Source organism: Cetorhinus maximus, chromosome 7, assembly GCF_964194155.1.
Source record: "Cetorhinus maximus chromosome 7, sCetMax3.hap1.1, whole genome shotgun sequence".
Lineage (NCBI taxonomy): Eukaryota > Metazoa > Chordata > Chondrichthyes > Lamniformes > Cetorhinidae > Cetorhinus > Cetorhinus maximus.
Window position 1 is genome coordinate 24,555,942 of NC_135885.1, and position 27,225 is coordinate 24,583,166.

Sequence of the window (27,225 nt, forward strand, 5' to 3'; positions counted from 1 at the left end):
TATATTCGCAAACAAATTTATTTAGAGTCACCCTTAGCAGAAAGGTGATTTTCAAAGGTTCAATATAATTAATACTTGTGGTAGGTAGTTATTTGGTACAAAAAGTGTGCAGCCCATGTTACAAGATATTTGGTCTATATACAAATCTATATACTCTTTGGTGTAACACAAGCTTCTGTTGCTTGCATTGCATGTCCAAGACAAGATTTATAGCGGCCCATCAAGAAAACCATATTTCATATTCAATCCCCAGCTAGGACAAGGTGATTTGGGAATTTCTTGGTTATCAGCAAATGATGAAAGATACACAAGACATTATTACAAGTGAAAATAAAAAGATTGACAAATGTATTAAAGCAACATTGATTCCTAGTTGACTTAAATTGGCAATGCGGCGATAAGTATTTCTACTTTGTTTTAAAAAAGCCAAAACAGAACTGTAGAACAGCATTTATTTTCTCAGTATTGACAGTTCAATTCGTTGGACTAAACTTTGTTTTCACACAGAATTTAAAAGAAGAGCGAGCACATTATGATTTTTGCCATCAAAAAACAGAATATTGCAGATGCTGGGAATCTGAAATAAAAGCAGAACATGCTGGAAATATTCAGGTCAGATTGCATCTGGGGAGGGAGAAAGAGCTAACATTTAAACGTTAACTCTGTTTCTCTCTCCACAGATGCTGCCTAACCTGCTGAGTATTTTGTGATTTTTTTTTAAACCATAAAAAACATTCATAACAACCAATACAATGTAATTATTACAAAAACGCTACTTCATTTACTTTTTTTGTGGAATTCATCCTCTTGTACATGTTGACAATTCTAATACAGGTGACAAAATAATGCCCAGAAACTGCATAATGGACTGTTGTCCCAAGCTTCTGAATTGTTTTGTTTTGTAGTTCTAATAATGGCAATTGAAAGGTTAATGTGAGGTTGCAGTTCTTATCTGAAATGCCCTCCTCGTGAACAATGCAATTGTGTTCAGAAATTCAGCAGCTGGTACTTCCTCACAATGCTATCTCTGGAGCATGTGTAGGCAAACTTCTCCCACAAAACTACCTGAAATGCAATATGTGTAGAAATATAAGTACATCAAACAATGGGAAGACATCTGTCAAAAGGTATTGTAACACAGAGGCATCCCTAAAGTGATGAATATCTAATACGCCCATTAATTCTTGTGGGGACTGATATCAGGAGCAAAAACAATTTTGCAGAGCACACAGGTGCTACGTTATTAGATATATTCTACAACAATTTTAACTTTCCCAACAATAATTCCATTACAACATTTAGTTGATAATTTTAACTAAAAAATAATGACCTTGGCATCCAATTCTTCAGAATTAAAAACAAATGCATGTAGAAAAATTTAAAAGGCACAAACTCATGTCCCATCACCCCAGGACTCAATGAAACTCCAACTTCACATACTAATTACCCTCAATTTTTAAAAAAGAATTTCCGTACTACAAGAACTTCTGAGGATATTTGATTTTCTGAACATTGAATATAAAATTATATATTTAATAGATCATTGATAATGTGCAGATTTGATTTTCTAAACAGTCAAAAGTTGAAAAATCTAGCTCATAGCAAAATTAATTTTTTATTATGCTCATGCTTGAAACAACCAAACATAACTGATAGAAATATGAGCCATCATTGTTTTACATACCTTGTAAATGGGGTCACAGTCAGGCCCTGTAAATTCAATGACATAATCCTGATCCTGTTGAATAATATAACAACTTCCATCACCTGAAACAATAAAATAGTTACAAAATGAGATCGATTTGAATGTTTGGTTGTAGGTCACATCTGCTACAGTTTCAGCTAATTTGACTATGCTCCAATAAACAAGCCACATTACTGCATATGATCTATTAACTCCTAGTTCTTATGAGAATTTGTTTTTCCACCTTAGTTTCCTCCCCACTTCTTCTGAAGATGCTAATTCTTGTTGGGGACATAGATCCATCAGTGCTAGATATGTTTTAGCACATTACATAAGCATTTATGTACAAGCCTGGTTGCTGAGTGTCAGCAAGCTAATTAACTGGAGGGGCATTACACGCCTATTCCTGTTCCCACAAGACATCCACCTATCACCAAGAGTTAATGTGATCAGAAACATGACTCCTGGATGATTGCTCTTGTTTATTTTTTGTTTCCATAGTCTTCTTTATGTTTTCCCAGGCAGTTGAATGCATGGCATCCAACTGAAAGATCTATGGTCAACATGCTTCCTTCCTTGGGTTGAATTTGGTCAGGTTTTCAGCTGAACTACTCAAGTAATCCAAAATATTAGGTTTGCAGGTGCCGAAGCAAGCAGTTATCAAACTCAAACTCTGCCTCCTGTCTGTCACAGGCCAGAGATTGGGAGGTGTGAGGTCATGGAGGACTATGAAAACAAACATGAGAATTTAAAAATCAAGGCATTGTTTGAGAAGAGATAATGTAGATCAACGAGCACACAGGTGATGAGTGAATGGAACTTGGTGCGAGTAAGGACACGGACAGCAGCTTTGCATGACCTCAAATATACAAAGGGTAAAATGTGAAAGGCCAGCCAGGAGAGGAAAAAAAAAAAATGGAGAAAGCTTGAACAGTAAGTGATTGGAATCTTATCTCATTCTGTGTGTCTATGATCATTTGCAGAGAGTTCATTTGCACTCAGCTACCTTCAGTTTGGGAGAGTTTCTAGACTGCCAAGAGAAATTGAGTACTTCACTTGGGAGGAGGGGTGAATGGGGACAGCAAAAAAGAGTACACAAGGTGGAGAGATAATGTAGATGCAGAGTGTTCAAATTATTATATTCCATAGGAGGTTATGGAGGAGGCTTCCATACTTAAAGCATTACCCTATTTTCCCCCCTTTTCAGAGACTAAAGCACTTGCTGTGTACTTCCAGCCCTTTGTTTACTATTTTTCAGTATTTGAATCTAATATATTTCTAACATGATCATATTTAAAATAGAACAATTTTTTTCCCTGTAATGTGTATACATGTGTAAAGAACACATGTAAATAGAGGAACAAATGCTATCTTACCATGGCTAGCCATAAAGCCTTCTCTACAAGGCAACAAAGAAAGCACTGGTGCACCTGATCGATGGATAAGCCGCAGTGGAGCTCTGCAAAAACAAAATAAATTGAGTTTATTCCTACCATTGACCACACTTGCAGGAGATTGTGGCACATTCGCTCCTCTCCAGTAAGCACTATTTTCTATCTAATGTAAAGTTTTGAAATTCAATTCCTGACCATGCAACTCTCCTTCTGACCCTCACATTAGGTCATGGTTTCCTTTCCTCACAAACCGTTTCCCTCCCCATAAAAATTGGTATAGGTACCTTTCCTCTCCAAGGCCCTTCTCCCAGCACCATACCCACCTCTACTGAACTTCACAGGACAGCTCTCATCTTTCTCACAGCACCATAACAATCCTAACCAAAAACATGAATTCCTCTTCTACAACTGTGATCTGGAGCTATATTCCTTCTCTTTGCAGTGTCTCATACAGTTGACCACTCTATCCTCCTTCAATGTTTCTGTTGTCCAGTCCCACGGGACTTGCATGATTTCATTCACACCCATCTAGGTGCATCTCCAGCAATCGTTTTTCTGCTCTCCTTCACAGTTATCCAAGGATCTATCCTCTGCACTCTCTTCTTCATCTACACGTTGTCTTGCAGCAGCATCATCTGCAGGCACGCAGTCAGCTTTCACGTGTATGCTGATGACATGCTACTCTTCAGCATCCCTCTCGATTCATGAAAGATCTAATTATTGTCAGACACCAAGTTCTGGATTAGTCACAATGTCCTCCTGCTCAACTGATTTATTGCCCATAAATCCTATGGTCACCCTATGTCCTTCCAAATGCCTCCAGCATCAATGTATCATCCCTCCCTTGCCCCCACAATCAGTAGCAGAGCATTCAGTGACTTCAGTGTTACTCTTTGTAACTCCCTATCTGAACCTCTCTGAATCTTTAAAAATCACACACATAATCTTTGGCCAAGCTAATCTCCCTTCTGGTTCAGCATCCTTTCTCCTTACTTCTGTTTGGAATATTTTTGTGTGATAAGGATGCCCTATAAATGCAGGCTGTTATTGTTGCAAATAATTCTGTTAAAAATAGATTACGAGTGATTTGTTGTGGTGGGACATCTCTCTACAAAGCCTGTCAATTTTCATATTTAACAGGTTTAATGATTTGCTGCCCAAATACTGTAATTTACAATAAAAAGACCCAGAGGCAATGAAAATACAAGCACCACATTGAGATGATCTGACCAATGACAAGCCATTTCCCAATGCATGAGAGAACAGCTAAGGTTTATTGACAGAAAACATGAACGAAACCTCATTAGAAATTAACTCTCTCCCAAAGGAATTTTCCCTAATTCCCCATCTGATTTATTCTGTGTAAAGAATCAAATTTAAGGATGTTTGCTTTCTTTTTTTTAAGTAAACAAACATTCATTGATTTACAGAGGACGACAAAACTATTTTTTTTCCATAAAATGGAGAAGTGCAAGTTTACGCTAATTAATTATAAAGAATTATGAAGTATTTATAACACAGACCATTTGGCCCAACATCTTTATGCTCCACAAAAAGCCTCCTCCCACCTTTCATCTAAGACCATCAACAAATCCTTGTAGTCCTTTCTCACCTCATGCTAATCTAGTTTCCCCTTGACATAACTATGCTGATTGCCTCAACTATTCCCTGTGGTGATGAGTTCCATGTTGTTTTCTTTTGCAGTCCTCTTCTGTATTTCTTCCGTATCTTCTGCATCTTCCCTTCCGTATTATTGAAATTGTACTTCCAATTCCCAAGTCCAAATCCAAATCATATATGCAAATAGTGAACAACAATGATTCCAGCACAGATCCTTGTGGAATACCATTTCCCACCATTAATCAATCACTGCACTTCTAAAGGATTTTGTAAAAGTGGTACAACACAATCACTAAAAAGGGAACATCCAGGCTAAACACAGCATACTTACTTTGTGTTTCGAACATCCAGCTGATAAATGTTACCATCCTGTGTTCCTGCAAGGATATATGTACTTGAAAGGAACGTACAACAGTTGAAAGCATCAGATCCCTCAAACATAAATATCTGAAAATTCACAACACAGAAATGTGTCAGATTTGTGTGCATTCTTTTACATGGAAAATGTTAGGACTTTGTGGAATTTGATGCCATTTTTCTATTTAAAAAGACATTATGGTAGCACTTCAGTTTGCTCGAAGCAAAGCTAATTTCAACCTTCAAAGAATGCCTCATGATACACCTGATATCTTCTGTTTTATCAGCTCCCCTTTCCTTTTGCAAAAAAAGGAGTCATTTTTAAGCCCTCTCACATTTCCTGACCAAGAGGACTGTTTAGAGACAAGCAGAGCTTTGCAGCTCAAGTTACCTAGCAAATTTAATTTCCCTTAGGAAACAATAACCCTTTCGCGAACAATTCAAGACATAATCCACCAGATTAAACTATTAAACAACAACACAAATTGGCACCAGGCATTCATATCTGAGCATGTGCATTGTGGTGGTCTGTGGCAATATGATGTAAATATTAATTTACATTAAGAATTAGGTTTCCACAAGATATTTTCTAATGTAAATCAATTTTTAAACCATATATAAAAATAGTTTCAATAGTACAGAATAGAGGAAAATGGGTTTTTATTATTGCACAGACTGTGTCTGTATAATACTTCAGTAGATATACGTTAGGAATTATAATCACAAACTCTCTCTTTGTTCCATATCCCTCACTGGAATGTTTGTGTTCATTTCATAACGTAGTTTATTTTTATGTAAACTATATCATACTTATATTGGTTGCTGCTCAGTTCACAAAATCACAAACTAATTCAGCACAGGAGGCCATTTGTACTGGCTCTTTGGAAAGCCTATCCAATTTATCCCATTTGTCCACCCTTTTCCCTCACAGCCCTACAAATGTTTCCCCTTTAAGTATTTATCCGATTTTCTTTTGAAAATCATCAGTGAATCTGTTTCTACCATCCTTTCAGACACTGCATTCCTGATCATAACTCATTGGATTCAAAAACATCATCTCAATTCCGGTTCTTTTGCCAATTGCCTTAAATCTATGACTTCCAGCAACTGACCCTTCTGTCACTGTAAATAGTTTCTCCTCATTTTCTCTATCAAAATTCTTCATGATTTTCAATGCCTTAATCTTCTCTGATCCAAGAAGAACAATCCCAACTTCTCCAATCTTTCCACGTAAGTTTTGCATCCTTGTACCATTCCAGTTAATCAACCCTGCACTGCTCTAAAGCTTTGACATCTTCCAAAAGTGTGGTGTAAAAATTGATCATTCTGCTCCAGCTGTGACCCTAACCAGTGAATTAACAAAGGTATAGCTTAACTTCCTTGCTTCTGCACTCTTCGCCTCTGTTTATAAAGTCTCAATCAGGTTACTTTAGGAGTGGTTTCAGTACCTCGCTACTTCCAATCATCCTGTTAATAACTAGGATCCAGACTTCCTTACTTACCCATATGCTTTTAATTATATAACTGTACCTCATCTTCTGGTGAGATTTATGGCGTTCTTGGTTTTACCCTAATTGGGTGCTTGATTTGGAAATAGATATGAAAACCCTTAAGTTAGAAAAGGTAAACTGTCTCTTCAATAATTCAAAAAGCTGAAAACATTCTGCCTAATCAAATAAATATTTACCCCTCAAACAACGTCACTAAACATCATCCAGTTATCTCATTTTGCTACCTTGCTGTGTGCAAATTGGTGCCATGTTTCCTACATTACAATTGTAACTACACTTCAAAAATACTCAATGGGTTGTAAAGTACTTTGGTATGACCTGATGTCTCAAAAACTGTAGTATATATTCAAGCTTTTCTTATTTTATTACTGTATACACAATCTGAATCGATGTTAGCAGGTTAACATACAAGGTTAGCGGGCAACAACCACACAAGCTTCCAAACAATAAAAAGCACTTACTGACTGCCTACTGAGCAATCCAATGCTTTGCAGTTTTCTGTCTTCACGGGCTAAAAGTAACAATTTTCCCTCAGTCCCTATTTCACGTTCACCTGGTAAGCACATTATTCATTAATTTAAAACGAATTATGTGAAAGGAATAATATTTCTAACATCAATTAGGTCAATTATATAGATGTGTATATCATTTTGAAGTCCTCAGCATTTTTTTTGAAAGTCATCATTTACTATTCAGCAAATACCACAACATTGACCACATTATACATTACACAGTTTTCATCTGCCATTTTCCATCTTCACAATGTTGTATAAAGTAAGAAATAACATACATAACATAGCATAAAAACATAAGAAATAGCAGTAGACCACTCAGTTGCTAGATCTTGCCCTGCCATTCAATTCGATCATGGCTGATGTTTGGCCTCAACTCCACTTTCCTGTCAGCTCCCCAGATCCCTTGATTCTCTGAGATACCAAAAATCTATCGATCTCAATCTTAAATATGCTCAATGATAGAGTATCCAAAGCCCAATGGGGTACAGAATTCCAAAGATTCACAACTTTGAGTGAAGAAAATTCTCATCTCAGTCCTAAATGACCAACCCCTAACCCTGAGGACCCCGTGTTCTAGATTCCCCCGTCAGGGGAAACAACCTCTGTGTCTATCCTGTCAAGCCCCTTCAGAATGTTTAATGTTTCAATGAAACATACAAAATACAACAAAATTCTTCTAGAAAAAACACAAAAGCACCATAATGTAGGAAACATCTGCCAGAAATGTCCCCAAAATAGACTTGCCCTTCTACCTAGAGTCTAAGGTTTGGATTACAAATTTTACCTGGAGCTGGGTATTAGATTTTTGAATTGCTGTTGACAAATTCTGTGTTTGTGTATGAAAGATGCATCATGAGAGTTTTCACTATTCCACTGTGGAACTGCATACGTGCCAACCTACAAATCTCAGTAAAGCTCATGACTTTTTAAAAAGCTGACACAGCTGAATAAATAGGCTTAACAAATCAAAAACTCACACAACAGCAAAACAGCCCTGAATAAAAGCCTACGATCAGGGCCATTGCTTCGAGGTGACAGAATAAATTAAGTCCATTTTTATTACATTGGATTTCAGGATTTTTATTAGTGTTGGGGGATTACATTCTGCAACTCAAGTTTTTTTGTGCACTGAACAGCCCAGCTCTCTCTATTTATGTGCTTCCAGGGCTAACAGTTCTGATTGCTGTCTGTTATTCGGTGGCAGGAGCTCATGTTCCTGCAAGAGTTCTCACCTCCAATATACAGACTCCAATCAGGGCTATCAGCACACCAAATGCATGAACATGAGCACCAGGGCCTCGAGGTGCATCAACTTCCAGATTCAGAAAATCACATGGGGGCAGGATGGTGGGGTGGTTGTGTGTGTGGTGGAAATGGCAGCGTTGGTGGTTCATAGACTGTCTGTGGAAATAAGAGCACATTGTAGCAGAAGCAGCTAACTTTAAAATAAATTTTTTATTAGGGCTGTTTTATTCAAAAAAGGACACTACTATGTTTTTAAATCAAATTCAGAGTTGCAGAACCCACATTAACCCTAGCTGGAGGATCAATTTTGAGATAGAACCAGAAGCAAAGAAAGACGTAACAATCTGCCATCCCAACTGCAGGCCTACATTTTTATCTAAAAAGGCAGACTAACAGCACAGACTGAAAATCTGTGAGATCCTCTCCCTCAGGAGACAGCACCAAGACAACAGAGTTCAATCACTACCACAAGGCTTTCCAGTGCATCTCCTTACCAACTCTGGCAACCGAGTAGGGAGATACACAAGATTTTTGCTTGAGGCAATATGTAAGATCATAAGAAATAGGAGCAAAATTTTGCATCTTCTCAAGGGCAATTAGGGATGGGCAATAAATAGCCAGCGACACCCACATACCGTGAATCAAAAAAAAAATCACCTCTCATTCTTCTAAACTCCAATGAGTATAAGCCCAAACTTTCCTCATAAGACAACCCCTTCATCCCAGGAATCATGGCTGACTTGCAGCCACAAAACTCAGCGCTAGGATTTCCCCAACATTGACAGCTTTGTATACTTAATTGCATTTACTACACTGAAAATACAAGCTAATAATTAATTACAAATGGCTAATTTGAACATGGCACAAAAATATATTTTTTAAAAATTCGTTCATGGGATGTGGGCAACTGACTAAGCCAGCATTTATTGTTCATCCTGAACTGCCCTTGTTCAGAGGGCATTTAAGAGTCAACCACATTGCTGTGGGTCTGGAGGCACATGTAGGTCAGACCAGGTAAGGATGACAGATTTCCTTCCCTAAAGGAATTTACAACTTAAACAAATACTGAAAACCCACTAGTAGGTATGATAAAAGGTGTGTGGTCAAATTTCCAACTCATTTTCCATAACTTCCGTGGAAACCCTGGAAGAGTGGCAACATTTTGTAAGTAATGAACTACAACAACTTGCACTTGTATTGTATTTTCAAGTAGAAAAATATCCCAGTGGTGCTTCAGAGATAAAATCAGAAATAAATGGATAGTAGACCAAAGATATTATGAGAGAAGACCAAGTGCTTAGTCAAAAAAGTTTTATGGAGGGCCTTCAAAGATGAGACGGGGGGGAAAGAGAGGCAAAGGCACGTAAGCACAGAATTTCAAGGGGCAGCGCCTAGACAGCTGAAGGTATGGCTACCAATTACTAGTGTAAACCTTAGTCTAAACATTACTTAACCTTCCCTAACAAGTATTAAAAGAAATGTTTCATAAATATTTTTTCACCTACAGCCACAGTAAACTCAACAGGGCAACTTAACTTGAATATACTTTCGATCTTGGCCTCAATGTCTCTGCAGTATCCACAAATACACCTCAGCAGGAGTCAGTGAGAAACACATTGGAAAACAGAGAAAGTGAGAGGGAGAGAAATGATCAATAAAATTATGGATTACGATTTTATATGTTGGATTGAAAAGGAGATTGCAGTATGCTTCCTAAAGTCATATTTGATTAGTCTAGCACACGAACCTTTAAAAAAAGATGCAGGTTACAAACTTTTCCATCTCATAGTTCTCAAAATTGAGATAACAGATACAAACTGTGCTCGGGTGTGTATTATGCTAGATAGTGAGCAGAAGCAGCATTCATAGGTGATTCTCTACTCTCTAACCCAGTTCTCCCACCCCAGGGTCAATTATAGCACCCCATCACCACCCCTATTGAAACTGTGTAACAGCACAAACTGGAAAATGAAACTCGTATCTTTCTGGTCTGTATGCTTCAAGTATTGACTGGAATAAGTTGGGGATCTTGCAACAATCTGTTTCAACAGTTTACTTACTTGGTGGTTGCTCAGGAGAACCCAAATTCACTGTGTTTTCAGCAACACCAAGTGAACAGCCATTAATGGGAGTCCCACAATCTGCTAGAACTGCAAGGCAAGTGGACATGCCACAATCCCACAATCTTGCCGTTCCATCCCTGGAGCTTGAGATGACATTTCGTCCACGTTCTATAATTGCTGTATCAAGAATACCTTAAAAAAATCAATTTAAAAAAGAAAATCCAATTTTAAATAAACATCTTCCTTTAACATTAATATAGCCTACAAACACAATTATTTTCACTATTGTGTAACAGAATTTTAGCTATTTTAGTAAAGCACAACTTTAAAAGCTAAGCAAAATGAGGTCTCCTTCAATTCTGAAGTTGGAATTACATGCAGGAAGCCCTACTTTATTGTTCATTATTATTATTCGCTGCCATTAATAAGAGAATGATTTGAGGGGCTGGCGGGGTGGGGGGGGGCTGCGGTTTCCTGAAGATTAAAAATGTTAGCAGTGAACAAGTGCATGCTTCACAGGTCAAAAATAAAAAAGTGTAACCAGAAAACTTTGGATTTAAACCAGCATAACAATTTTTGAATGTACAATACATTGCCAAAAATAAAAGCTTGCAACTGTCTTCTTAGAATATTGGCTTACAAAGCGTTAATGTGCCTCATTTAGCCTAACACAGGACACTGCAGGTGCACTGTACGCTGATGTTGCTCATTGGCACATAGATGGTGAGAAGAGCTCCTTGTGACGAACATGAAAAGTGACTGCATGCGTCACAGCAGAACAGCAATGATGGCTTGTACTTCTTGAATTTAATTGTTATTTTGGATTTTATCTTTTGGGCAGGAGTAATACTTATGGCTTCATGACAAGCTTTGAACAGACAAAGACTGAATTTTTAAAAAATGAATCACTTTACATCTGCAAGCTGCTAGCAGTGGAGGATTTTATTTATTAAGAGTGTTTGAATTGGGGCAATAACCCAATACCTCAAAGACGATTTTCAACCAGCCAGTCATAAGCCTAAGTTCTAGTTGGGTGAATTTCATCAGTTTTTGATCTGTTCCAGATTAGCTTTGAGAGAGGCATTTAGCTTCTAGAGGGGTGGAAGGAAAATCAAAGACCACTGCAGCAGGAATTGAATGTAACCTAGATAGGTTTTCAATAAACAGCTTTTATTGCTCGAAAATCTAAAATCTGTAGTAAATCTGAACTTGGTAGAAAAATCTAGAATTTTTAAAATAGATATCCTTTTTCAGAATCCTTGCTAAATATAAAATAGAATATGGTTACTCTTTTCCTCTCAAAGCGACCCTGTTAATAGTTCTGTGTACCTCCTTTGTGTCCATTTAAAGTTACAGAACAATTTCCATCTTCAACAGACCATATCTTTAACTGAGCATCCATTCCACCACTGAGAACCACAATACCCGAAGGAAAGAATCTACAACAATTCACGTCGTATATGTGGCCAACCAGATCTCTCTAAAAATTAAAATCAACAATGGATTAGATACATGAATGCTTCCAATTCACATACACACAAATATGCACACACTTTGGAATGACGACTGTATTATTTCTCAGAGATCAACTTCTGATGATCCTGGATAAATTGGCAATGATTATATTATAACACTGAATCCTTTAGTATGGTTGTCACTACTGATGAAGTATTCAGCCTGTCCAATTTGCATTGGCACCAACAACAAATGCACCAAAAACGTAACTAAATTACTTGCACAATATGGAATTAACTATAACAAATTATAATGGGTATATCGGAAGGATTACAAGGCAGTAATCTTATCTCAAGGTTCACCAATGACAGTTATAATTGTTTAATCTGCAGTTTCCTCACTTATGTTACTGGAAACCAATGATGTGATTATGGCTTAATAATCTCCTCTGGGTACCCGCCATTGTCCACATAAACTGAAAAGTGTAGGTAGAAAATTCTGTCAAACTCTCAAGTTATTCAAAACGTACAATTTGGTACGATGCTTAATGTCAAGCAGCGATTCATAATTCAAATCAGAATGATAAGGTCACATAACCTTTCTAATGAAGCTGATCAAGGACAGGCCTTGAGCTATAAAATGTTTACCACGTGGTCAAGTGTTTATCAAATCTGAAGAAAATTGTTTAAACAAGATTCTTTTCGTACATCTATTGTAAATTATTGACAATATTAACAGTATAAAATAAAAGACACACAAACCCTCAATTCTCCATTGTTGGCCTGCCAGATTCGCATTGTTCCATCTGTACTGCAAGATACTCCCAGCCCTCCACCACTAGAAATATCCATGCCGGTTATCTAGAGAGGGCAAGGTTGAAAAGAGGTAACATTCTATCTAATCTTGGCAAAATACGCAATTTTATTTTGAAAGATACATCAGGTGGAACAAAATCAGCACACCAGAATCTGTTTTCCATCTGTAACTCAAAACTGTTTAAAAACAAGTAATTTTTTTCAAAGGTTACTACGACTTACAAACAATTGGAGCCATGCATGAAAATGTTTTTCAGAAACAGTATGACTTCAGGAAAACACCTTCAATAGTCAATTACTTCGACTTATTACTCATGAGCACAGTCTTTTGATGAGGTGCTCAGGAGAGGCCAGGTGTTTCCGCACAGGGGAAGGAAAGTCAAAGGGACAACCATCTGTATGTTGCTTATCTGTTCTTCGTAGTGGCTGACAAAGGTTTAGTGGCAGTGGAGTAGGAGCTCAGGCTAAAACTGAGTTTGCAACAGCAAAAAAAACTGCATGTATCATGCTCCATCCTGTAATAAAATTCCCAATCTGGGGGAATATCAGGGTTATTAGAAATTGCAAATTAGTTTTTGGATCATGTTCACTTTGCGTAGTAATGTCGGGGTTTGGTTTCAGACCTTTGAAATAAGACAGTCCTATGAAATTATACAGCCAAGTCCTTTCTAGACTGCAATTAATATTTTGGCACTGGGAATTAACTAAAATATCAACTAAATAAACAGGAGACATTGGATAAAGCATAATATTTGTGCTACAACACCCATTGCTGAGAGGACAGTGCCATAAAAATAGCCTTTGCAGTCTTTGAAGAAAACCTAGTTTGTCAAAGACTTGAGGCAGATATGTCGTTAGCCAAAATAAATCCTCTTGTTCTAGGCAAAAGAACTACTTCTTAGGAAAAGGGAGGCAAACATGGGACATGAATTTCCCAACAGGGGGCTCAGCAAAAAGCTGTTTGGATGCCAGAGGCATAACAGATAAAAGTAACACAAAGTAATATTCTTTGCATTTAAATGTACTCTTGCTGGAATACTATTCTTAAAAATAACATTACACCAATTAATAAAATGTTGCTAGTTCCATAAGAATCTTATTCTACATAACTCCTGCCGCCTTGGAGCTCCAAGTCTTGAAAAAGCCTTGAAAAAATTCACAACAGCACTAACACTCGATTAATGGGAGCTGGAAGCAGAACTGAGAGAACAAGGGAGTTTTTACCTTAAGGTTAATATTTAATTATAATGTGCTTTTGTGCTGCATTGCCATCATAGGCTAATCACAGGAAATCTATAATAGATGTCTCCAAATGTAGAATTTTCCAAATTAATCACAAGAGACCCAATGTAAAGTTGATTTCAAAGCTAACGACTGTACTTACTCTAAGAATAGTGACAACATCCTTCAGTTTACACAAACAATTTCAAGAAAATAAGGACTTACACTTTTAGTGTGTATTCTGGAAAAGGTTGTGTAAGGCATGAGAAATTTTGAGGCTGCATTTCCATCAGGGCAGGAAATTAAAATACTTTTCTGAAAAGGAAAAAAAGCCTTTAAAAATTGAATGCTACATTGTTTTAAGCACTGCATTTTCAGGGATGGTAATAAGGGAAGAAAATAATAGGAGGAGGGAGATCTCACCTTTGTAATCTCAGTAACTTCAAATCCTTCTGAAGCTGTGACCACTGGGACACCATCTTTACCAACCCCTTGACACTTTATACAGCCATATAAAGTAGCTGTTCCTAAATTAAAAATGGACATTAGATTGTGTTGTCCTCAATTATAATCACGTCATTTATTCATCATTTGTGAGATGTCAACAACAAATAAATAACCTCTTCTAAAATATCTGTCTTTCAGATGGGTTGTCACTGATGCCCCATCTAACCTCTCAGGTGGGCCCAAAAGATCCCATTACATGAATTTTGCAGAGCAGGGAAGTTCTCCTTGGTGTCCTGGTCAATATATATTCCTCATCCAACCTCACTAAATACAGATTACCTGGTTATCACATTGCTGCTTATGGGGCCTCACTGTATGCAAATTGGCTGCCACTTTTCTTACAACGGTGATTAAACTTCTAATAAAAAGTACTTCACTGACTGTGAAATGCTTTTTGACATCCAGAGGTGGTGAAAGGCGTTATATAAAAATGATCATTTTTTTGTAAGGCTATGTTGCAAAGATCAAAAATCGTGGCACCAATTTGCAGATAACTTCAGGTAATGTACTATCTGTTGAAATTAGACCACTGTGGATTCAATACCAGAATTGCGGCTGGCTAAAGCCCAGTCACTGCAAAACTCACTCAGAATGCTGGCTTTAGAATTTAAATTCTACTGTACAGTGTTTCTGTTTGCTGCTTATGCAGGCCATTCTAAAATGAAGACTACATATATTTCAAAGACTCTTGAGCTCTGATTTAACAAACATGTATTTAACAAACAAACAAAACATTTAACAACAAAGATATATCCCAGTGAGGAAGGAAGATTGTAGGAAGGGGGTAAACCAACCATGGTTAACCAAGGAAGTTAAGGATAGTATCAAAGTGAAAGAAAAAACATACAATGTGGCAAAGATTAGTGGTAAGCCAGAGGATTGGGAAATTTTTAAAAACCAACAGAATATGACCAAAAAAAATGAAGAGGGAGAAAATAAACTTTGAGGGTAAACTAGCAAGTAATATAAAAATGGTCAGTAAGAGCTTCTTTAAATATATAAAAAGGAAGAGAGAGGCCAAAGTCAATATAGGCCCCTTAGAGAATGAGGTTGAGGAACCAGGAAATGGCAGAGGAGTTGAATAAAATACTTTGCATCAGTCTTCACAGTAGAAGACACTAATAGCATACCAAAAATACTAAATAATCATGGAGCAAAAGGGGAGGTTGGAAATAAATACAATAACTATCACTAGAGAAAAAGTACCAGTGAAACGAATGGGGCTAAAGACCAATAAGTCACCTGGACCTGATAGATTGCATCCTAGGATATTAAAGGAAATAGCTGCAGAGATAGTGGATGCACTAGTAGTAATCTTCCAAGAGTCCGTAGATTCTGGAAAAGTCCTAGAGGATTGGAAAACTGCCAATGTAACACCCTTATTCAAAAAGGGAGGGAGACAAAAAACAGGTAACTATAGGCTAGTTAGCTTAATATCTGACACTGAGAAAATGTTGGAGTCTAATGTAAAGGATGTAATAGCAGAGCATTTAAAAATGCATAATCTAATCAAGCAGAGTCAGCATGGCTTCATGAAGGGGGAATCATGCCTGACAAATTTATTAGAATTCTTTGAGGAGGTAACAAGCAAGATAGATAAAGGGGAGCCAGTGGATGTAATATATTTGGATTTCTAAAAGGCGTTCAAGAAGGTACCATACATAAGGCTACTTAATAAGATAAGAGCCCACGGTGTTGGGGGTAGTATATTAGCATGGATGGAGGACTTGCTAACTAATAGAAGACAGAGGGCAGCATCTTCCAATCAGTGAGCAGGGGCGGGGCCTGCTCGCTGATGCGTAAAATGATGCGGGGATATGTCAGTCGTGCGTCCCAACGTCACCCTGTGTCATTTAGATTTTCAATTCTGCAGCCGCACAGCCTAATTGGCTGTGCGCCCGCTGAACTGTCAACGGCCTATTAAGGCCATTAAAAAGCTAATTAGCCTGATTGATGGACCTACCTGTCCAACCTTAAGGTTGGTGGGCAGGCCGGGAGCCCAGGCAGGCTTTGGAAAAAACATGAAACCTCATCCATGGGCGGGCTGAGGTTTCATGAGGGTATTTAAATTTTTATTAAATGTTTAAATAAAAGTTATGGACATGCCCCAACTCATGTGACAGTGTCACATGAGGGGACATGGGAGGGAAATTTTTATCACCTTTATTGAAAGTTTTAAACTGGAGCCGAACTCCCTGAGGCAGCACTTTGCATCCAGGATCTCTGTGCGCTCTTTCGCACGCATATGCGAAAGAGCACACTCCCAGCTGAGGGAATCCCCACCCTGCCCGTACAGGGAGTGCAAAGTGCTTCCTGGCGGACGTCACGCTGGGCGGGCCTTAATTGGCCCGCCCATGTAAAATGGCAGCGCGCCCCCAACTGGGGGCGCCGATCGGAAACCCACCCGCCCACGCCCAATCCCGTAGTTCCCCCACAATGGGGGGAAAATGTTGCCCAGCGAGTTGGAACATGGCGGGAGGCATTTTCAGAATGGCAACCTGTAACTAGTGGGGCCACAATTATTTACAATATATATTAATGACTTGGATGAGGGAAATGAATGTACTATCACCAAGTTTGTGGATGGCACAAAAATAGGTGGGAAGGCAAGTGGTGAGGATGACACAAAGAGTCGACAGAGGGATATAGACATGTTAAGTGAGTGGGCAAAAATGTGACAGATGGAATATAATGTGGGAAAGTGAGAGGTTATACACTTTGGCAGGGAGAATAGAGAGCTGAATATTATTTAAATGCAAAAAAACTGAAGAAAGTTGTAGCACAGAGGCATTTGGGGTCCTCGTGCATAAATCCCAAAAAGCTAGCATACAAGTTTAGCAGGTAATAGGGAAGGAAAATGGAATGTTGGCCTTTAATTCAAAGGGAATGGAGTATAAAAATAGGGAAAAGCAAAATACTGCGGATGCTGGAAATCTAGAACAAAAACAAAAATACCTGAAAAAACTCAGGTCTGACAGCATCTGCGGAGAGGGATACAGTTGACGTTTCAAGTCCGTATGACCCTTCATCAGAACTAAGACATTTCGAAATGAGATGAAACATAAGCTGGTAGAAGAGGGTGGGACAGGAGAGCGCGATAGGGGGCCAGTGATAGGTGGAGCCCAAGATAGGGAAGTAAATAAATAACTAAAAATAGGGAAGTCTTGCTAAAACTATACAAGGCACTAGTTAGACTACACCAAGAATACTGTGAACAGTTTTGGGTCCTCTTATCTAAGGAAAGATATACTGGCATTGGAGGCAGTCCAGAGAAGGTTCACTAGGTTGATCCAGGGGATGGAGGGATTTTCTTATGAGGAGAGGTCGAGTAGGTTGGGCCTGTACTCATTGGAGTTTACAAGAATGCGAGGCGACCTTGTTGAAACATATAAGATTCTTAGGGGGCTTGACGGTAGATACTGAGAGGTTGTTTCCCCTTGTGGAAGAGTCTAGGACCAGAGGGCATAATCTCAGAATAAGGGGGCGCCCACTTAAAACAGAGATGAGGAGGAATTTCTTCTCAGAGGGTAGTCGATCTGTGCAATTCTTTACCCCAGAAGGCTGTAGAGGCAGGGTCGTTAACTATACTCAAGGCTGAGATAGACAGGTTTTAATCAGTAAGGGAATCAAGGGATATGGGGAAAAGGCAGGAAAGTGGAGTTGAGGATTATCAGATCAGCCATGATCTCATCGAACGGCGGAGCAGACTCGACGGGCTGAATGACCTACTTCTGCTCCTACGTCTTATGGTCTTATTTGAAATTAATACTCCAAATAGTTCATTGTAAAAGGGACAACATGCTGCATGTTGTGCTGATCGTCTATATGGGCTATGAAAATTCCAGATTCAATCTCTGGTCTAGAATGAGTTAGCCAGTTTCAGCTAAGGCAGTCACAAGGCTGATGCAATTTGCTACATGTCTCCAGGATTGCAATGGTGGGAGTGGAAATAATACAAGGTTCCTACTTCTGCTTATCCCTAAATTTTCTGCTGTGAGTGCAGGCCAACACCAGAGTCATGGTTAGTCATGCAATACAGGAATAACCACCATTTGACTCAAAGCCACCTGTGTAACCACACCCTATTGAGAATTACTGATTTCATGAAGGGAAATAAAAGTGAAAGAAAGCATCTTATAACTGATATTGATGTTTATTTCTTACACCAACGAACAGTTTTGACAGAAAAAAAAGAAATTCTGCATTTTGTTTAAATGGCTGGGTTCAAAATAAAAAAAGGTGCTGGCTCCGAAATTTTGAAATGAAAGATGATGATCAGTCAATTAATGGGATAATATCTCATCTTCAGAAAGCCTTATTGTTACTTTGATGGGTGATATTGCTTTTTTGAAAATTTAATACACAAAGTTTGACAGATGCAAGTTGTAATTTGTAGTCATAACCAGACTCTAGAGGGGCAGGAGGAAAAAAGTTCTGAGGATGTCAGCAACTTTTAAAGATGATCACTTTGTCTAGGTTAAAAGTTAACATTTTTGATCATCCAACTGCTTCAAAGGAGAAAACACTCTTATTGTCTCGGAAACCTCGCAGACTATCCAGTGGCCTTTTTTGGGTAAGGTGATTATAGGAACTCGGAGAAATAATTTGAAAAGTATACCAGGACAGTCTACACTTCCAGCCGACTGAGCAACAATTTCCTGTAAAGGTGTGTATTAACTCTTGGTGGATTAGTTCCAGTTGGACTTTACAGAGTAAATAATCCAAGTCCTTGCTTGCTGCCATCGTACATCATAGAAATATAGGTACAAGAGTAGGCATTCAGCCTCTCAAACCTGTTCTGCCATTCAAATAGATCATGGTTGATCTATACCTCAATTCCATTTACCTTTGTTTCATATCTCTCAATAGCCTTACTGTAAAAGAAACTTCATTTCTTTCCCTAATATTACTGTGGGATACTGAAGCAGGCTTGTGGGAGCTGTGTGTGCATGACTAATTTAATTAAACTGAAGACAGTCAGACTGCAAGGTGTAAATCATCAAAACAGTTAGGTGTAAAAACAGGCATTTTGAAATGGAGATGGGCAAGCTAAGATAAGATCCCAGTATATACAATATGAATGGGAATTTGCATTGGAAGATAAGCGAGGAGTGAATTGTTAGCTGTTCAATTTCAAAAGAGGCATAACAGGAACTTTTACAACTGGCAAAAATCGTTAATAAATAAGGCAAAGTTTAATTTTCCTGAAAGTGCTGGCAATAATGACAACATGAAAGATTTTTATATTCTGGGAAAGGTAGCTTCCAATGAAAGCTTAGAACAATGGGTTTACAGACCAAAAGGGAAGAAAATATATTTAAGGGAAGATTGAAAGTTGTATGAGGGGAGTGGCCATGTAAGATCTTGAAAGAGGGGAGTTGTGCGAAGACAGACTTGTGAAAAGCAGCCTTTAGCCACGCCAGAGAAATGCTTGCTTGTTTCAGAAAGCAAGATTTTGTTTAAGGCCTTGAAATTTCATTGTTGAGTGAGGAGAGAGAAACTGAAATACCTCCCTTCTAGCAACAGTGGGTGCTGTGTGGTAATATTACTGGATGTTTTATAGATTAAGAATCGATTTGGACTGTTGCCAGGAAAAGGGTGTTTATTTGGGAGTCTAACTAGGTAGAAATATTTTGGGAAATGTTGTAATACTAAATTTAGCTGTGTAACTGTAATCTTGTGTGCTTAAGTTTTCTTAATAAATGTTTTAATTTAATATTTAAAATCTCCAAAATTGGTAGTGGAATCTTTACTTCTGACTTCAGTGCTGCACGTACCTTCTCGTAATAAAATACAAATTGCAAACTATTGTGATTGGCCAAGTTTCCCTTTGGGATTTGGTCAGCCCAGCAATTGCCACCTGCCATATCATAACACTTACCCAAAAAAAATCAATTGATTCGAGTCTTAGAAATCTGAATTGATCCAGCTTCCACAGTCTTTTGGGGACAGAATTCCAGATTTCCATTATACTTTGCAATATAGTGCTTCCTGATTGCTCTCCTAAATGGCCGAGCTCTAATTGCAAGATAGTGCTCTCTTGCTTTGGATTATCCCACCATAAGAAATAGCTTCTCTACCTAGCATCTCAAATCCTTTATCATTTTAAACACCAAGATTAGATCACCCTTCTAAACTCAAAGAAATACATAATTTATCAGACCAATACAGGGATGCTGTCAAGAATTGGGAAAATCTACCCTTTTAATTATTATGTTGCTTAGAACCTTGCCTTTTACAGCCAAAAGAGAAGTTGTATAGCACTTTGGCCAGACCAGAGCTTGAACACTGCATGCAGTTCCCTAGTATCAGGGTCTATGTTAAGAGGAAAAGCTGGAGAAATAAAATTTTAGTTTCAAAAACAAAGTTGAGGCTATCCAGATACAACATTTCTGCAAAAAAAAAAAAAACCAGCCTGGTTCAAAGAACATATAGATTCTACACCAGGTAATGTATTATTTCAGAAGTTAATCATTTTAAACAAGAAATTCGTTCCAAATTTTGCAATGTAATTACTGTATTTTTCAGCAATGCACCCTTGTACATTCCCAATTCAATCTAAAAAATATTGTCAGCATTCGTATTTCATGTACTTACTTTAAATATATGAACTATGTCTGCCCTCATTCATTGTTTACAAAAAAAAATCTTAGGAAGCAGTCATCCCTGCCACTTTTACATCAGTAAAACTGACAATATACTTCAAAGTCATCTGGGATTTTATATCAGTGCTGAAGCAAGTGGTGTATCAAACATGCTCCTTCTATACTGTAACTTTTGTGGTTCTACATCCGAGTATAGTTGACTATTTGTTCGAGATAGCGTTGCTGGTATGGGAGTGGGAGATGACATGTCACTTTGCTTTTCAATATTTATAATACATGACTACCATAAAAAAAATTCTGTATTATATATTTGACACAAACATTCTAAGATCATCAGCTCCACCTAATTTTTACTTAAACATAAATTATAGTCGTTCAAAGGGCAAAATCATTATCATGGAAAGGGAGGGGAGATAGAACAGTCATGTTATTTTCATCTTGAGAGCAAGTTTAGAATTTATTTTTAAAAATTGTACACTTCAGCCTCGAAAAGAGGTAAATGACAGGATTTTTGAGGTATAATAGGTACTGTCCAGAATCAGTTACATTAAATTGACTGTTTTTTTACTCTCAGAATTGTCCCTCAAACATCAATCAGAGGGAAAGGTCAGTTAATGTGTTTCTGGTGATGTTGAAAAACATTGACCAGGGCACTGGAAGCGCTTCTAATCCTCAAACACTAGGGAACTTCAATATTCATCAAAACCTGTACTTTTCCTTTCTCCGTCCATAGTCCATTTAGACAGCACAAAAGACCCCACACAGCATCTACAGTTCCTACCCACCCACTTCCGCTTGCCACTGCAAAAAAAATGCTCATCAGAATTAATGGGAAGAATGGCCAGCCCAGCTTGATGAGACCCCATGAGGTGATGTCTCGTTCCAAGCTGCAGTGCTTCAGTGTCATGCTGGGCTTGTGTTTAGTCAGTTCCTCTCCTTTGTTTTCAGCCCCACAAATGTTGAAAATCCAATCTTGCACTCCTACATTGTTGGAAATGGCAGCAGGTGCTCCAGAGCTCCGTTGGCCAGTCCAGGATGCTAGGACTGTATGAGGAACCAAAATTTGTCCAACTTTTCTTGCCAAATTCTAGCTTCAGTGACTTGCCTTTCAGACCAGCCCACGGACCACCCAGAAGACCCTAGTGGACCACCAGTGGTCCATGGACCACCCTTTGAGAACCACTGACCTAAACTACAAAAAAGATGAAACCTTAGTTTAACATCTTACGCAGAGGACAACACTGAATGCAGCATTCCAAGTTGACAGAAACATACTAAACATTCTATTTTTATTTTTAGTAATAAAACAAGGGATAACAACGTGCATTTATGTAGTGCCTTTAAAAACAGGAAAATGTTCTAAGGTTCTTCATAAAGGTGTTATCAGACAAAAACATACATTGATCAAGAAGACGATTTTAGGATGGGTGACCAAAAGCTAGGTTGAAGTGGTACATTTTAGAGGCTCTTAAAAGAGGAGTGTGCTGGAGAGGCAGTGGGATAAAGGGAGGGAAATCCAGAATCTGGGTCCTAAATAACTGAAGGAGTGGAAAACATGTGAACGAGAACTTTAAATTTGAGGCATGGGGGACCAGGAGCCACTGTGGGTCAGCAAGGATTGGGGGAGGGGTGCTGGAATAATGGGTGAACAGGATGTAGGTAGCAAAATATTTCAGTCGTGCAAAAGCTTACTATGGTTAGAGAGAGATAGAATATATCAAGAAAGCTTTGTACAAGCTGAAATTTACAGAACTTGGAGAATGGGCAGGAAATTCTAGAAAAGTGAAGTGTAGAAGTGACAAAAGCAAGGATGAGGGTTGTAGTGGAACATGAGCTGAGATAGCAGTGGAGGTGGTGATTTATAGAAATGAATGCTGTTACAGGTGGAAGTAGCCGACCTTTGAAATGGTGAGATTATGATGCCAGCAGTTCAGTTTAGGGTTGAATAGTGTCCCGAGGTTGTTAAACATCTGTGTCCACCTGAATGACCGGTGTGCAGGTGGAATTGGTGATAAGGCTATAACGTTTGTGATGGGGGTTGAAGATGATGACTTCCATTTTCTTAATGTTGCACTGGAGGAAACTGCAGTTCATCACAGACTGTTAGGTAAGCACTTTGACAATGCAAGCAGTGGAGTCAAGGAAGACTGTGGAGGTGCAGAGCTTGGTGTCGACAGCATTCATATGGAACTGATCCTTTATCTGTAGACAATGTCTGTAGATGAAGAAAAGGAGGTGACTTAGTCACGAAGATCTTTGGGAGATTCAAGAGGCGACTGAACAAGGAAGAGAAGCCACCTCTGGAGATACTCTGGCTATGAGTGGATAAGTAAACTGGAACAAAGCAAAGCGGTGTTGGAAATTGATGCTGAACTCCACTGTGTCAAAGGTTATAGGCAGGCTGAGGAGGGAAAATGCACCGCAGTCAAAGGACTCCATTTGTGTTGTTGATTAAGGCTGTTTCAGTACTGCGACAGGAATGGAAATCTGACTGGAAAGATTCAAGCATGGAGCTCCATGCATGGAGGAAAGGTGGGCATGAATTTGGAAGGAAACTACATGTTAAAAGCCTTGAGTAAAATAAGTTTGATATTGAGGCAGCTGTTTGCAAAGACAGATAATTCAAGGATAATTTTTTTTAAGGTGGAGGGTGAAGAGGAGGACCAGGAAAAGTGGGCAGCAATTTAGCAGGAACGTGAACTTACAACAGAACTTGATGTATACAAAGCTGTGGTAATACTTACCCTTCAACATGGCTGAGAGACATGGGCTGCCTACTCCATATATGTAAAATAGTTGGACAGGTTCCACATGAGAAGCATTCAGAACATCATGGGCATCAAATGGGAGGACAAAGTGCCCAACACTGTGGTACTTCAAAGATCAGAAAATGTCTGGAATTGAAGCACTCATCATCAGAACCCAGCTAAGACAGGGTGGTCATGTAGTACGCATGACTGATGATAAAATCCCTAAGGCAGTCACATATTCACAACTTAAACTTGGATCCCGCCTGCAAGGTAGGCCGAGAGTAAGGTTCAAAGACTCCTTGAAGGCGAACCTCAGGAAATGTGGCATGTCAACCACAGACTGGGAGAAAAGTGCATCCAGAAAGAATTACCTGGGGAACAATATTAAGCAACGGCATTGTTTCCTTTAAACAGCAAAGAATACATGCAGCAAAGGACAAAAGACAAGTTAGAAAGACTGGGCAGCCCCCAAAAAAAAAAAAATCAGACAATTGATCCTGGTCCACACTGTGGAAAGCCATGCAGGTCTGCATTCAGGGTCCACAGCCCTGTTAGAACGCACAACAGATTACTCTACGCGCACAAGAAATGGCCACCTTCAATAACAAAGGAAAACCAACGGTGACAACTGGGGAAGCACGAAATAGACCGCATGAACAAGATAAGGGTTAGTAAATATCTACAACTTAATCTTAGTACCAACCTAATTTTCTTCTTTTAGATGCAGATCAAACTAATGTGCATTTCAAACAATTTCTGTTTTTAAGCCTTAAAATATAAGGCTTGACATTGCTGCTGGCATTAATTAGCAGACACTTAAAAAAAAATAGAATTCATTCATGGCATGTGAGCATCGACAGCAAGGCCAGTATTTAGTGCCAATTCTTAATTACTCTTGAGATGGCGATGTAATTGCCTTCTTCAACTGTTGCAATCCATGTGATGAAGGTACACCCACAGTGGGGTTAGGTATAGAGTACCAGGGGTTTGACCCATTGATGATGAAGCAACGGCAATATATTTCCAGGTCAAGATGGCGTGTGACTTGGAGGGAAAGTTGCAGGTGGTGATGATCCAATTACCTGCTAATCTTGTCCTTTTATGCGGTAGAGGTCACGGTTTTGGGAGGTGCTGTTGAAGAAGCCTTGTCAAGTTGCTGCAGTGCATCTTGTAGATGGCATACATTGCAGCTACAGTAGTGGTGGAAGAAGTGAATGTTTAAAGTGGTAGATGTGGTGCCAGTCAAGCAAACTGCTTTGTCCTGGATAGCATCGAGACTCGAGTGTTGCCAGAGCTGCACTCATCCAGGCAAGTGGAGAAGTGTTGAAAGTATTCACAAGAACATAAGAAATAGGAGGAGCAGGCCATTCAGCCCTTTGAGCCTGCTCCACCATTCAATGAGATCATGGTTGATCTTCTACTTCAACACCATCCCCATATCCTTTGATGTTTTTAATATGTAGAAATCTATCAATCTGAGTCTTGAACATAGTCAACAACTGAGCCTCCACAGCTCTCTGTGGAAGATAATTCCAAAGATTCACCATCAGTGAAGAAAATCCTCCTCATTTCATCTTAAATGGCCTGCCCCTTATTCTGAGACTTGGTCCCCTGGTTCTAGACCCCACCCTCCAGCCACGAGAAACATCCTTCCTGCATCTATTGTGTCGAGCCCTGTAAGAATTTTTTAATGTTTCAATGAGATCACCTCTCATTCTTCTAAACTCTTCTAAATTCATATGGCATTCTTTGATTATTTTTATGGTGGCTTTAGCGCAATTAAAATAAACAGATTAGTGCATGTTAATAGCAGACAGAATCATATGAATGCATTAAGTATTCAGCTGTCAGTAATTTATAGCACATACTGCTCTAACTCTTATTCATTAAAAAAAATCACAAAAGCCCATAAATGTATAGTTTGCAAGAAAAGGGCACTGAGAACTGAATTTTGTCCTCTTGGACAGACCTGACCGAATGTATTCTGATTGGATTGATTGATGCAGCAATATTGCATCCCAGCAGAAAAGCTGATTTTTTTGAGCAATGCTAACAAACTACCATATAATGCTGGTTGGCATCAGTGGTGGAGCTCGGTTTGTTCGACTAAGGTTGGGAGCAGGAGGGAGCAGAGGGTGAACACAGTTCAGGGATGGAACTCAAGATTTAACCGACTGGCAGGAAGGGGGCAGGCCTGGGAACAGGTGTATGTCAATAAGATTAGTACAAAAGCTGACCTGGGAACTGCAGATTTGCAAACCAAATACAGAAACTGAACAAAAGTGACAGAAGTTCCTGCAAGTGGAATGGAGGCGGTCATCAAAAACTGTGTTGGCCAAACTCAAAGTGATTGGGGTTGTCATGATTCAACCTCCCACAACGATTTGCTCCACCGCTGGTAAAATGTAGTTTTCTGGAAAACTATTTGGGGCAGGGAAGGCATTACAGTTGACTTTAGTGTCCCTGTCCAGTGGCAATGGATCCCACTCCAGATTGATGGCTAACAATTTCTGCTAGAAAGAATCTGCGAGTGGATGTCAGATTGTGTTGTGCCAAGCTGGCTTCTTCCCATCCCCAATCAAATCTGAAGGGATGGGACAGTAGACAGAAAAATACTTTCCAGTGTTATGGCATCTAGAACAAGGAAACATAAATATAAAATTAAACACAAGAGATTTATGACAGTGAGCAGAAGCATTTTTGTTTAAACGCTCTGGAATGCACTCAGTTTGCATTTGAAGCAGCATTTAAGAATAGGTTGGATAGATGTTAATGGGCAGAAGATTTTTTTTAAATTACAGAATAGGGTAGACATAAAGGGATTAGGATTACTGTTTATGTGGAAGATGAATGCAGAGGGCTGGGCCCAGTGTCTGTATTGTAATTTCCATGTAACTATGTGGCCAAAGGCTTAGAATTCATACCCCAGCATTGAGCAAAAGTCTTCAGGACAGTGAAGAGGAAGAGAAAACACCTTTTAAGGACTAAACACTGACAGAAACACACATTTTTGTTTCTATTCTCCAGCAGACTAACTCATATTGTTTTACAAGGGGGACGGTGGACAGGGAGGTGGAGACACTCACGCAGTAATCAATACTTGGGGAGGCACAGCCCCGGACCTGTGTTTATTGTTATTATTATTATTGTGATTGTTGTTGTTGTTTTTTTTTTAACCCTATTAAAACTCTGCCTTGTGTCCTTACCGGGTATTTTACAGGAAACCCACGCTTCCCTCTCATTCTCCCTGTGGGACAAAACCGAAACGTTATTAAAATCGGCACATAAGGAGAGAAGAGGAGCCACAAATGAATGTTTGTTATAAACTGTTGGCGTCCAGACGGAGAGAATTACCGCAAGGCTCGAGCCCAGTCGCTCTGGATGAAGATCCGGCCTCCTGCCATGGCGACACCTCACTGCCGGAAACCAAACGGCCACTGCGCCTGTCGCAAACAGCCCTCTCAGCTCATCCGTCCACCTTCC

At 39.0% G+C, this 27,225-nt stretch overlaps 1 protein-coding gene across 2 annotated transcripts; it reads right to left on the reverse strand.

The window, feature by feature from the left end:
- On the reverse strand, nucleotides 1–27,225 carry LOC144682659 (proteasomal ATPase-associated factor 1-like). Of its 2 annotated transcripts, XM_078545218.1 has the most exons (12): nucleotides 27,097–27,225; nucleotides 26,949–26,989; nucleotides 14,304–14,407; nucleotides 14,106–14,195; nucleotides 12,606–12,704; nucleotides 11,719–11,869; nucleotides 10,387–10,581; nucleotides 7,028–7,119; nucleotides 5,030–5,145; nucleotides 3,061–3,143; nucleotides 1,685–1,767; nucleotides 1–1,065 (listed from the first exon to the last, which is right to left on the reverse strand). In XM_078545218.1, the coding sequence occupies exons 1-12, from the start codon at nucleotides 27,144–27,146 to the stop codon at nucleotides 988–990; spliced, it is 1,182 nt and encodes a 393-aa protein (XP_078401344.1). In that variant the 5' UTR covers nucleotides 27,147–27,225; the 3' UTR covers nucleotides 1–987. The 2 variants fall into 2 exon arrangements, with proteins under 2 accessions (XP_078401344.1, XP_078401345.1); XM_078545219.1 differs by lacking the exon at nucleotides 26,949–26,989 and having other exon boundaries at nucleotides 27,097–27,207.

Excerpts from the sequence above, each read along its gene's own strand:
- LOC144682659 (XM_078545218.1), bottom strand. The coding sequence starts at position 27,146 with ATGGCAGGAGGCCGGATCTTCATCCAGAGCGACTGGGCTCGAGCCTTG. Across the intron at positions 10,582-11,718 it reads TTTAAATGGACACAAAGGAG|GTATTCTTGATACAGCAATT; the intron begins GTACACAGAACT and ends GATTTTTTTAAG. Across the intron at positions 5,146-7,027 it reads GATTGCTCAGTAGGCAGTCA|ATATTTATGTTTGAGGGATC; the intron begins GTAAGTGCTTTT and ends GTGAATTTTCAG.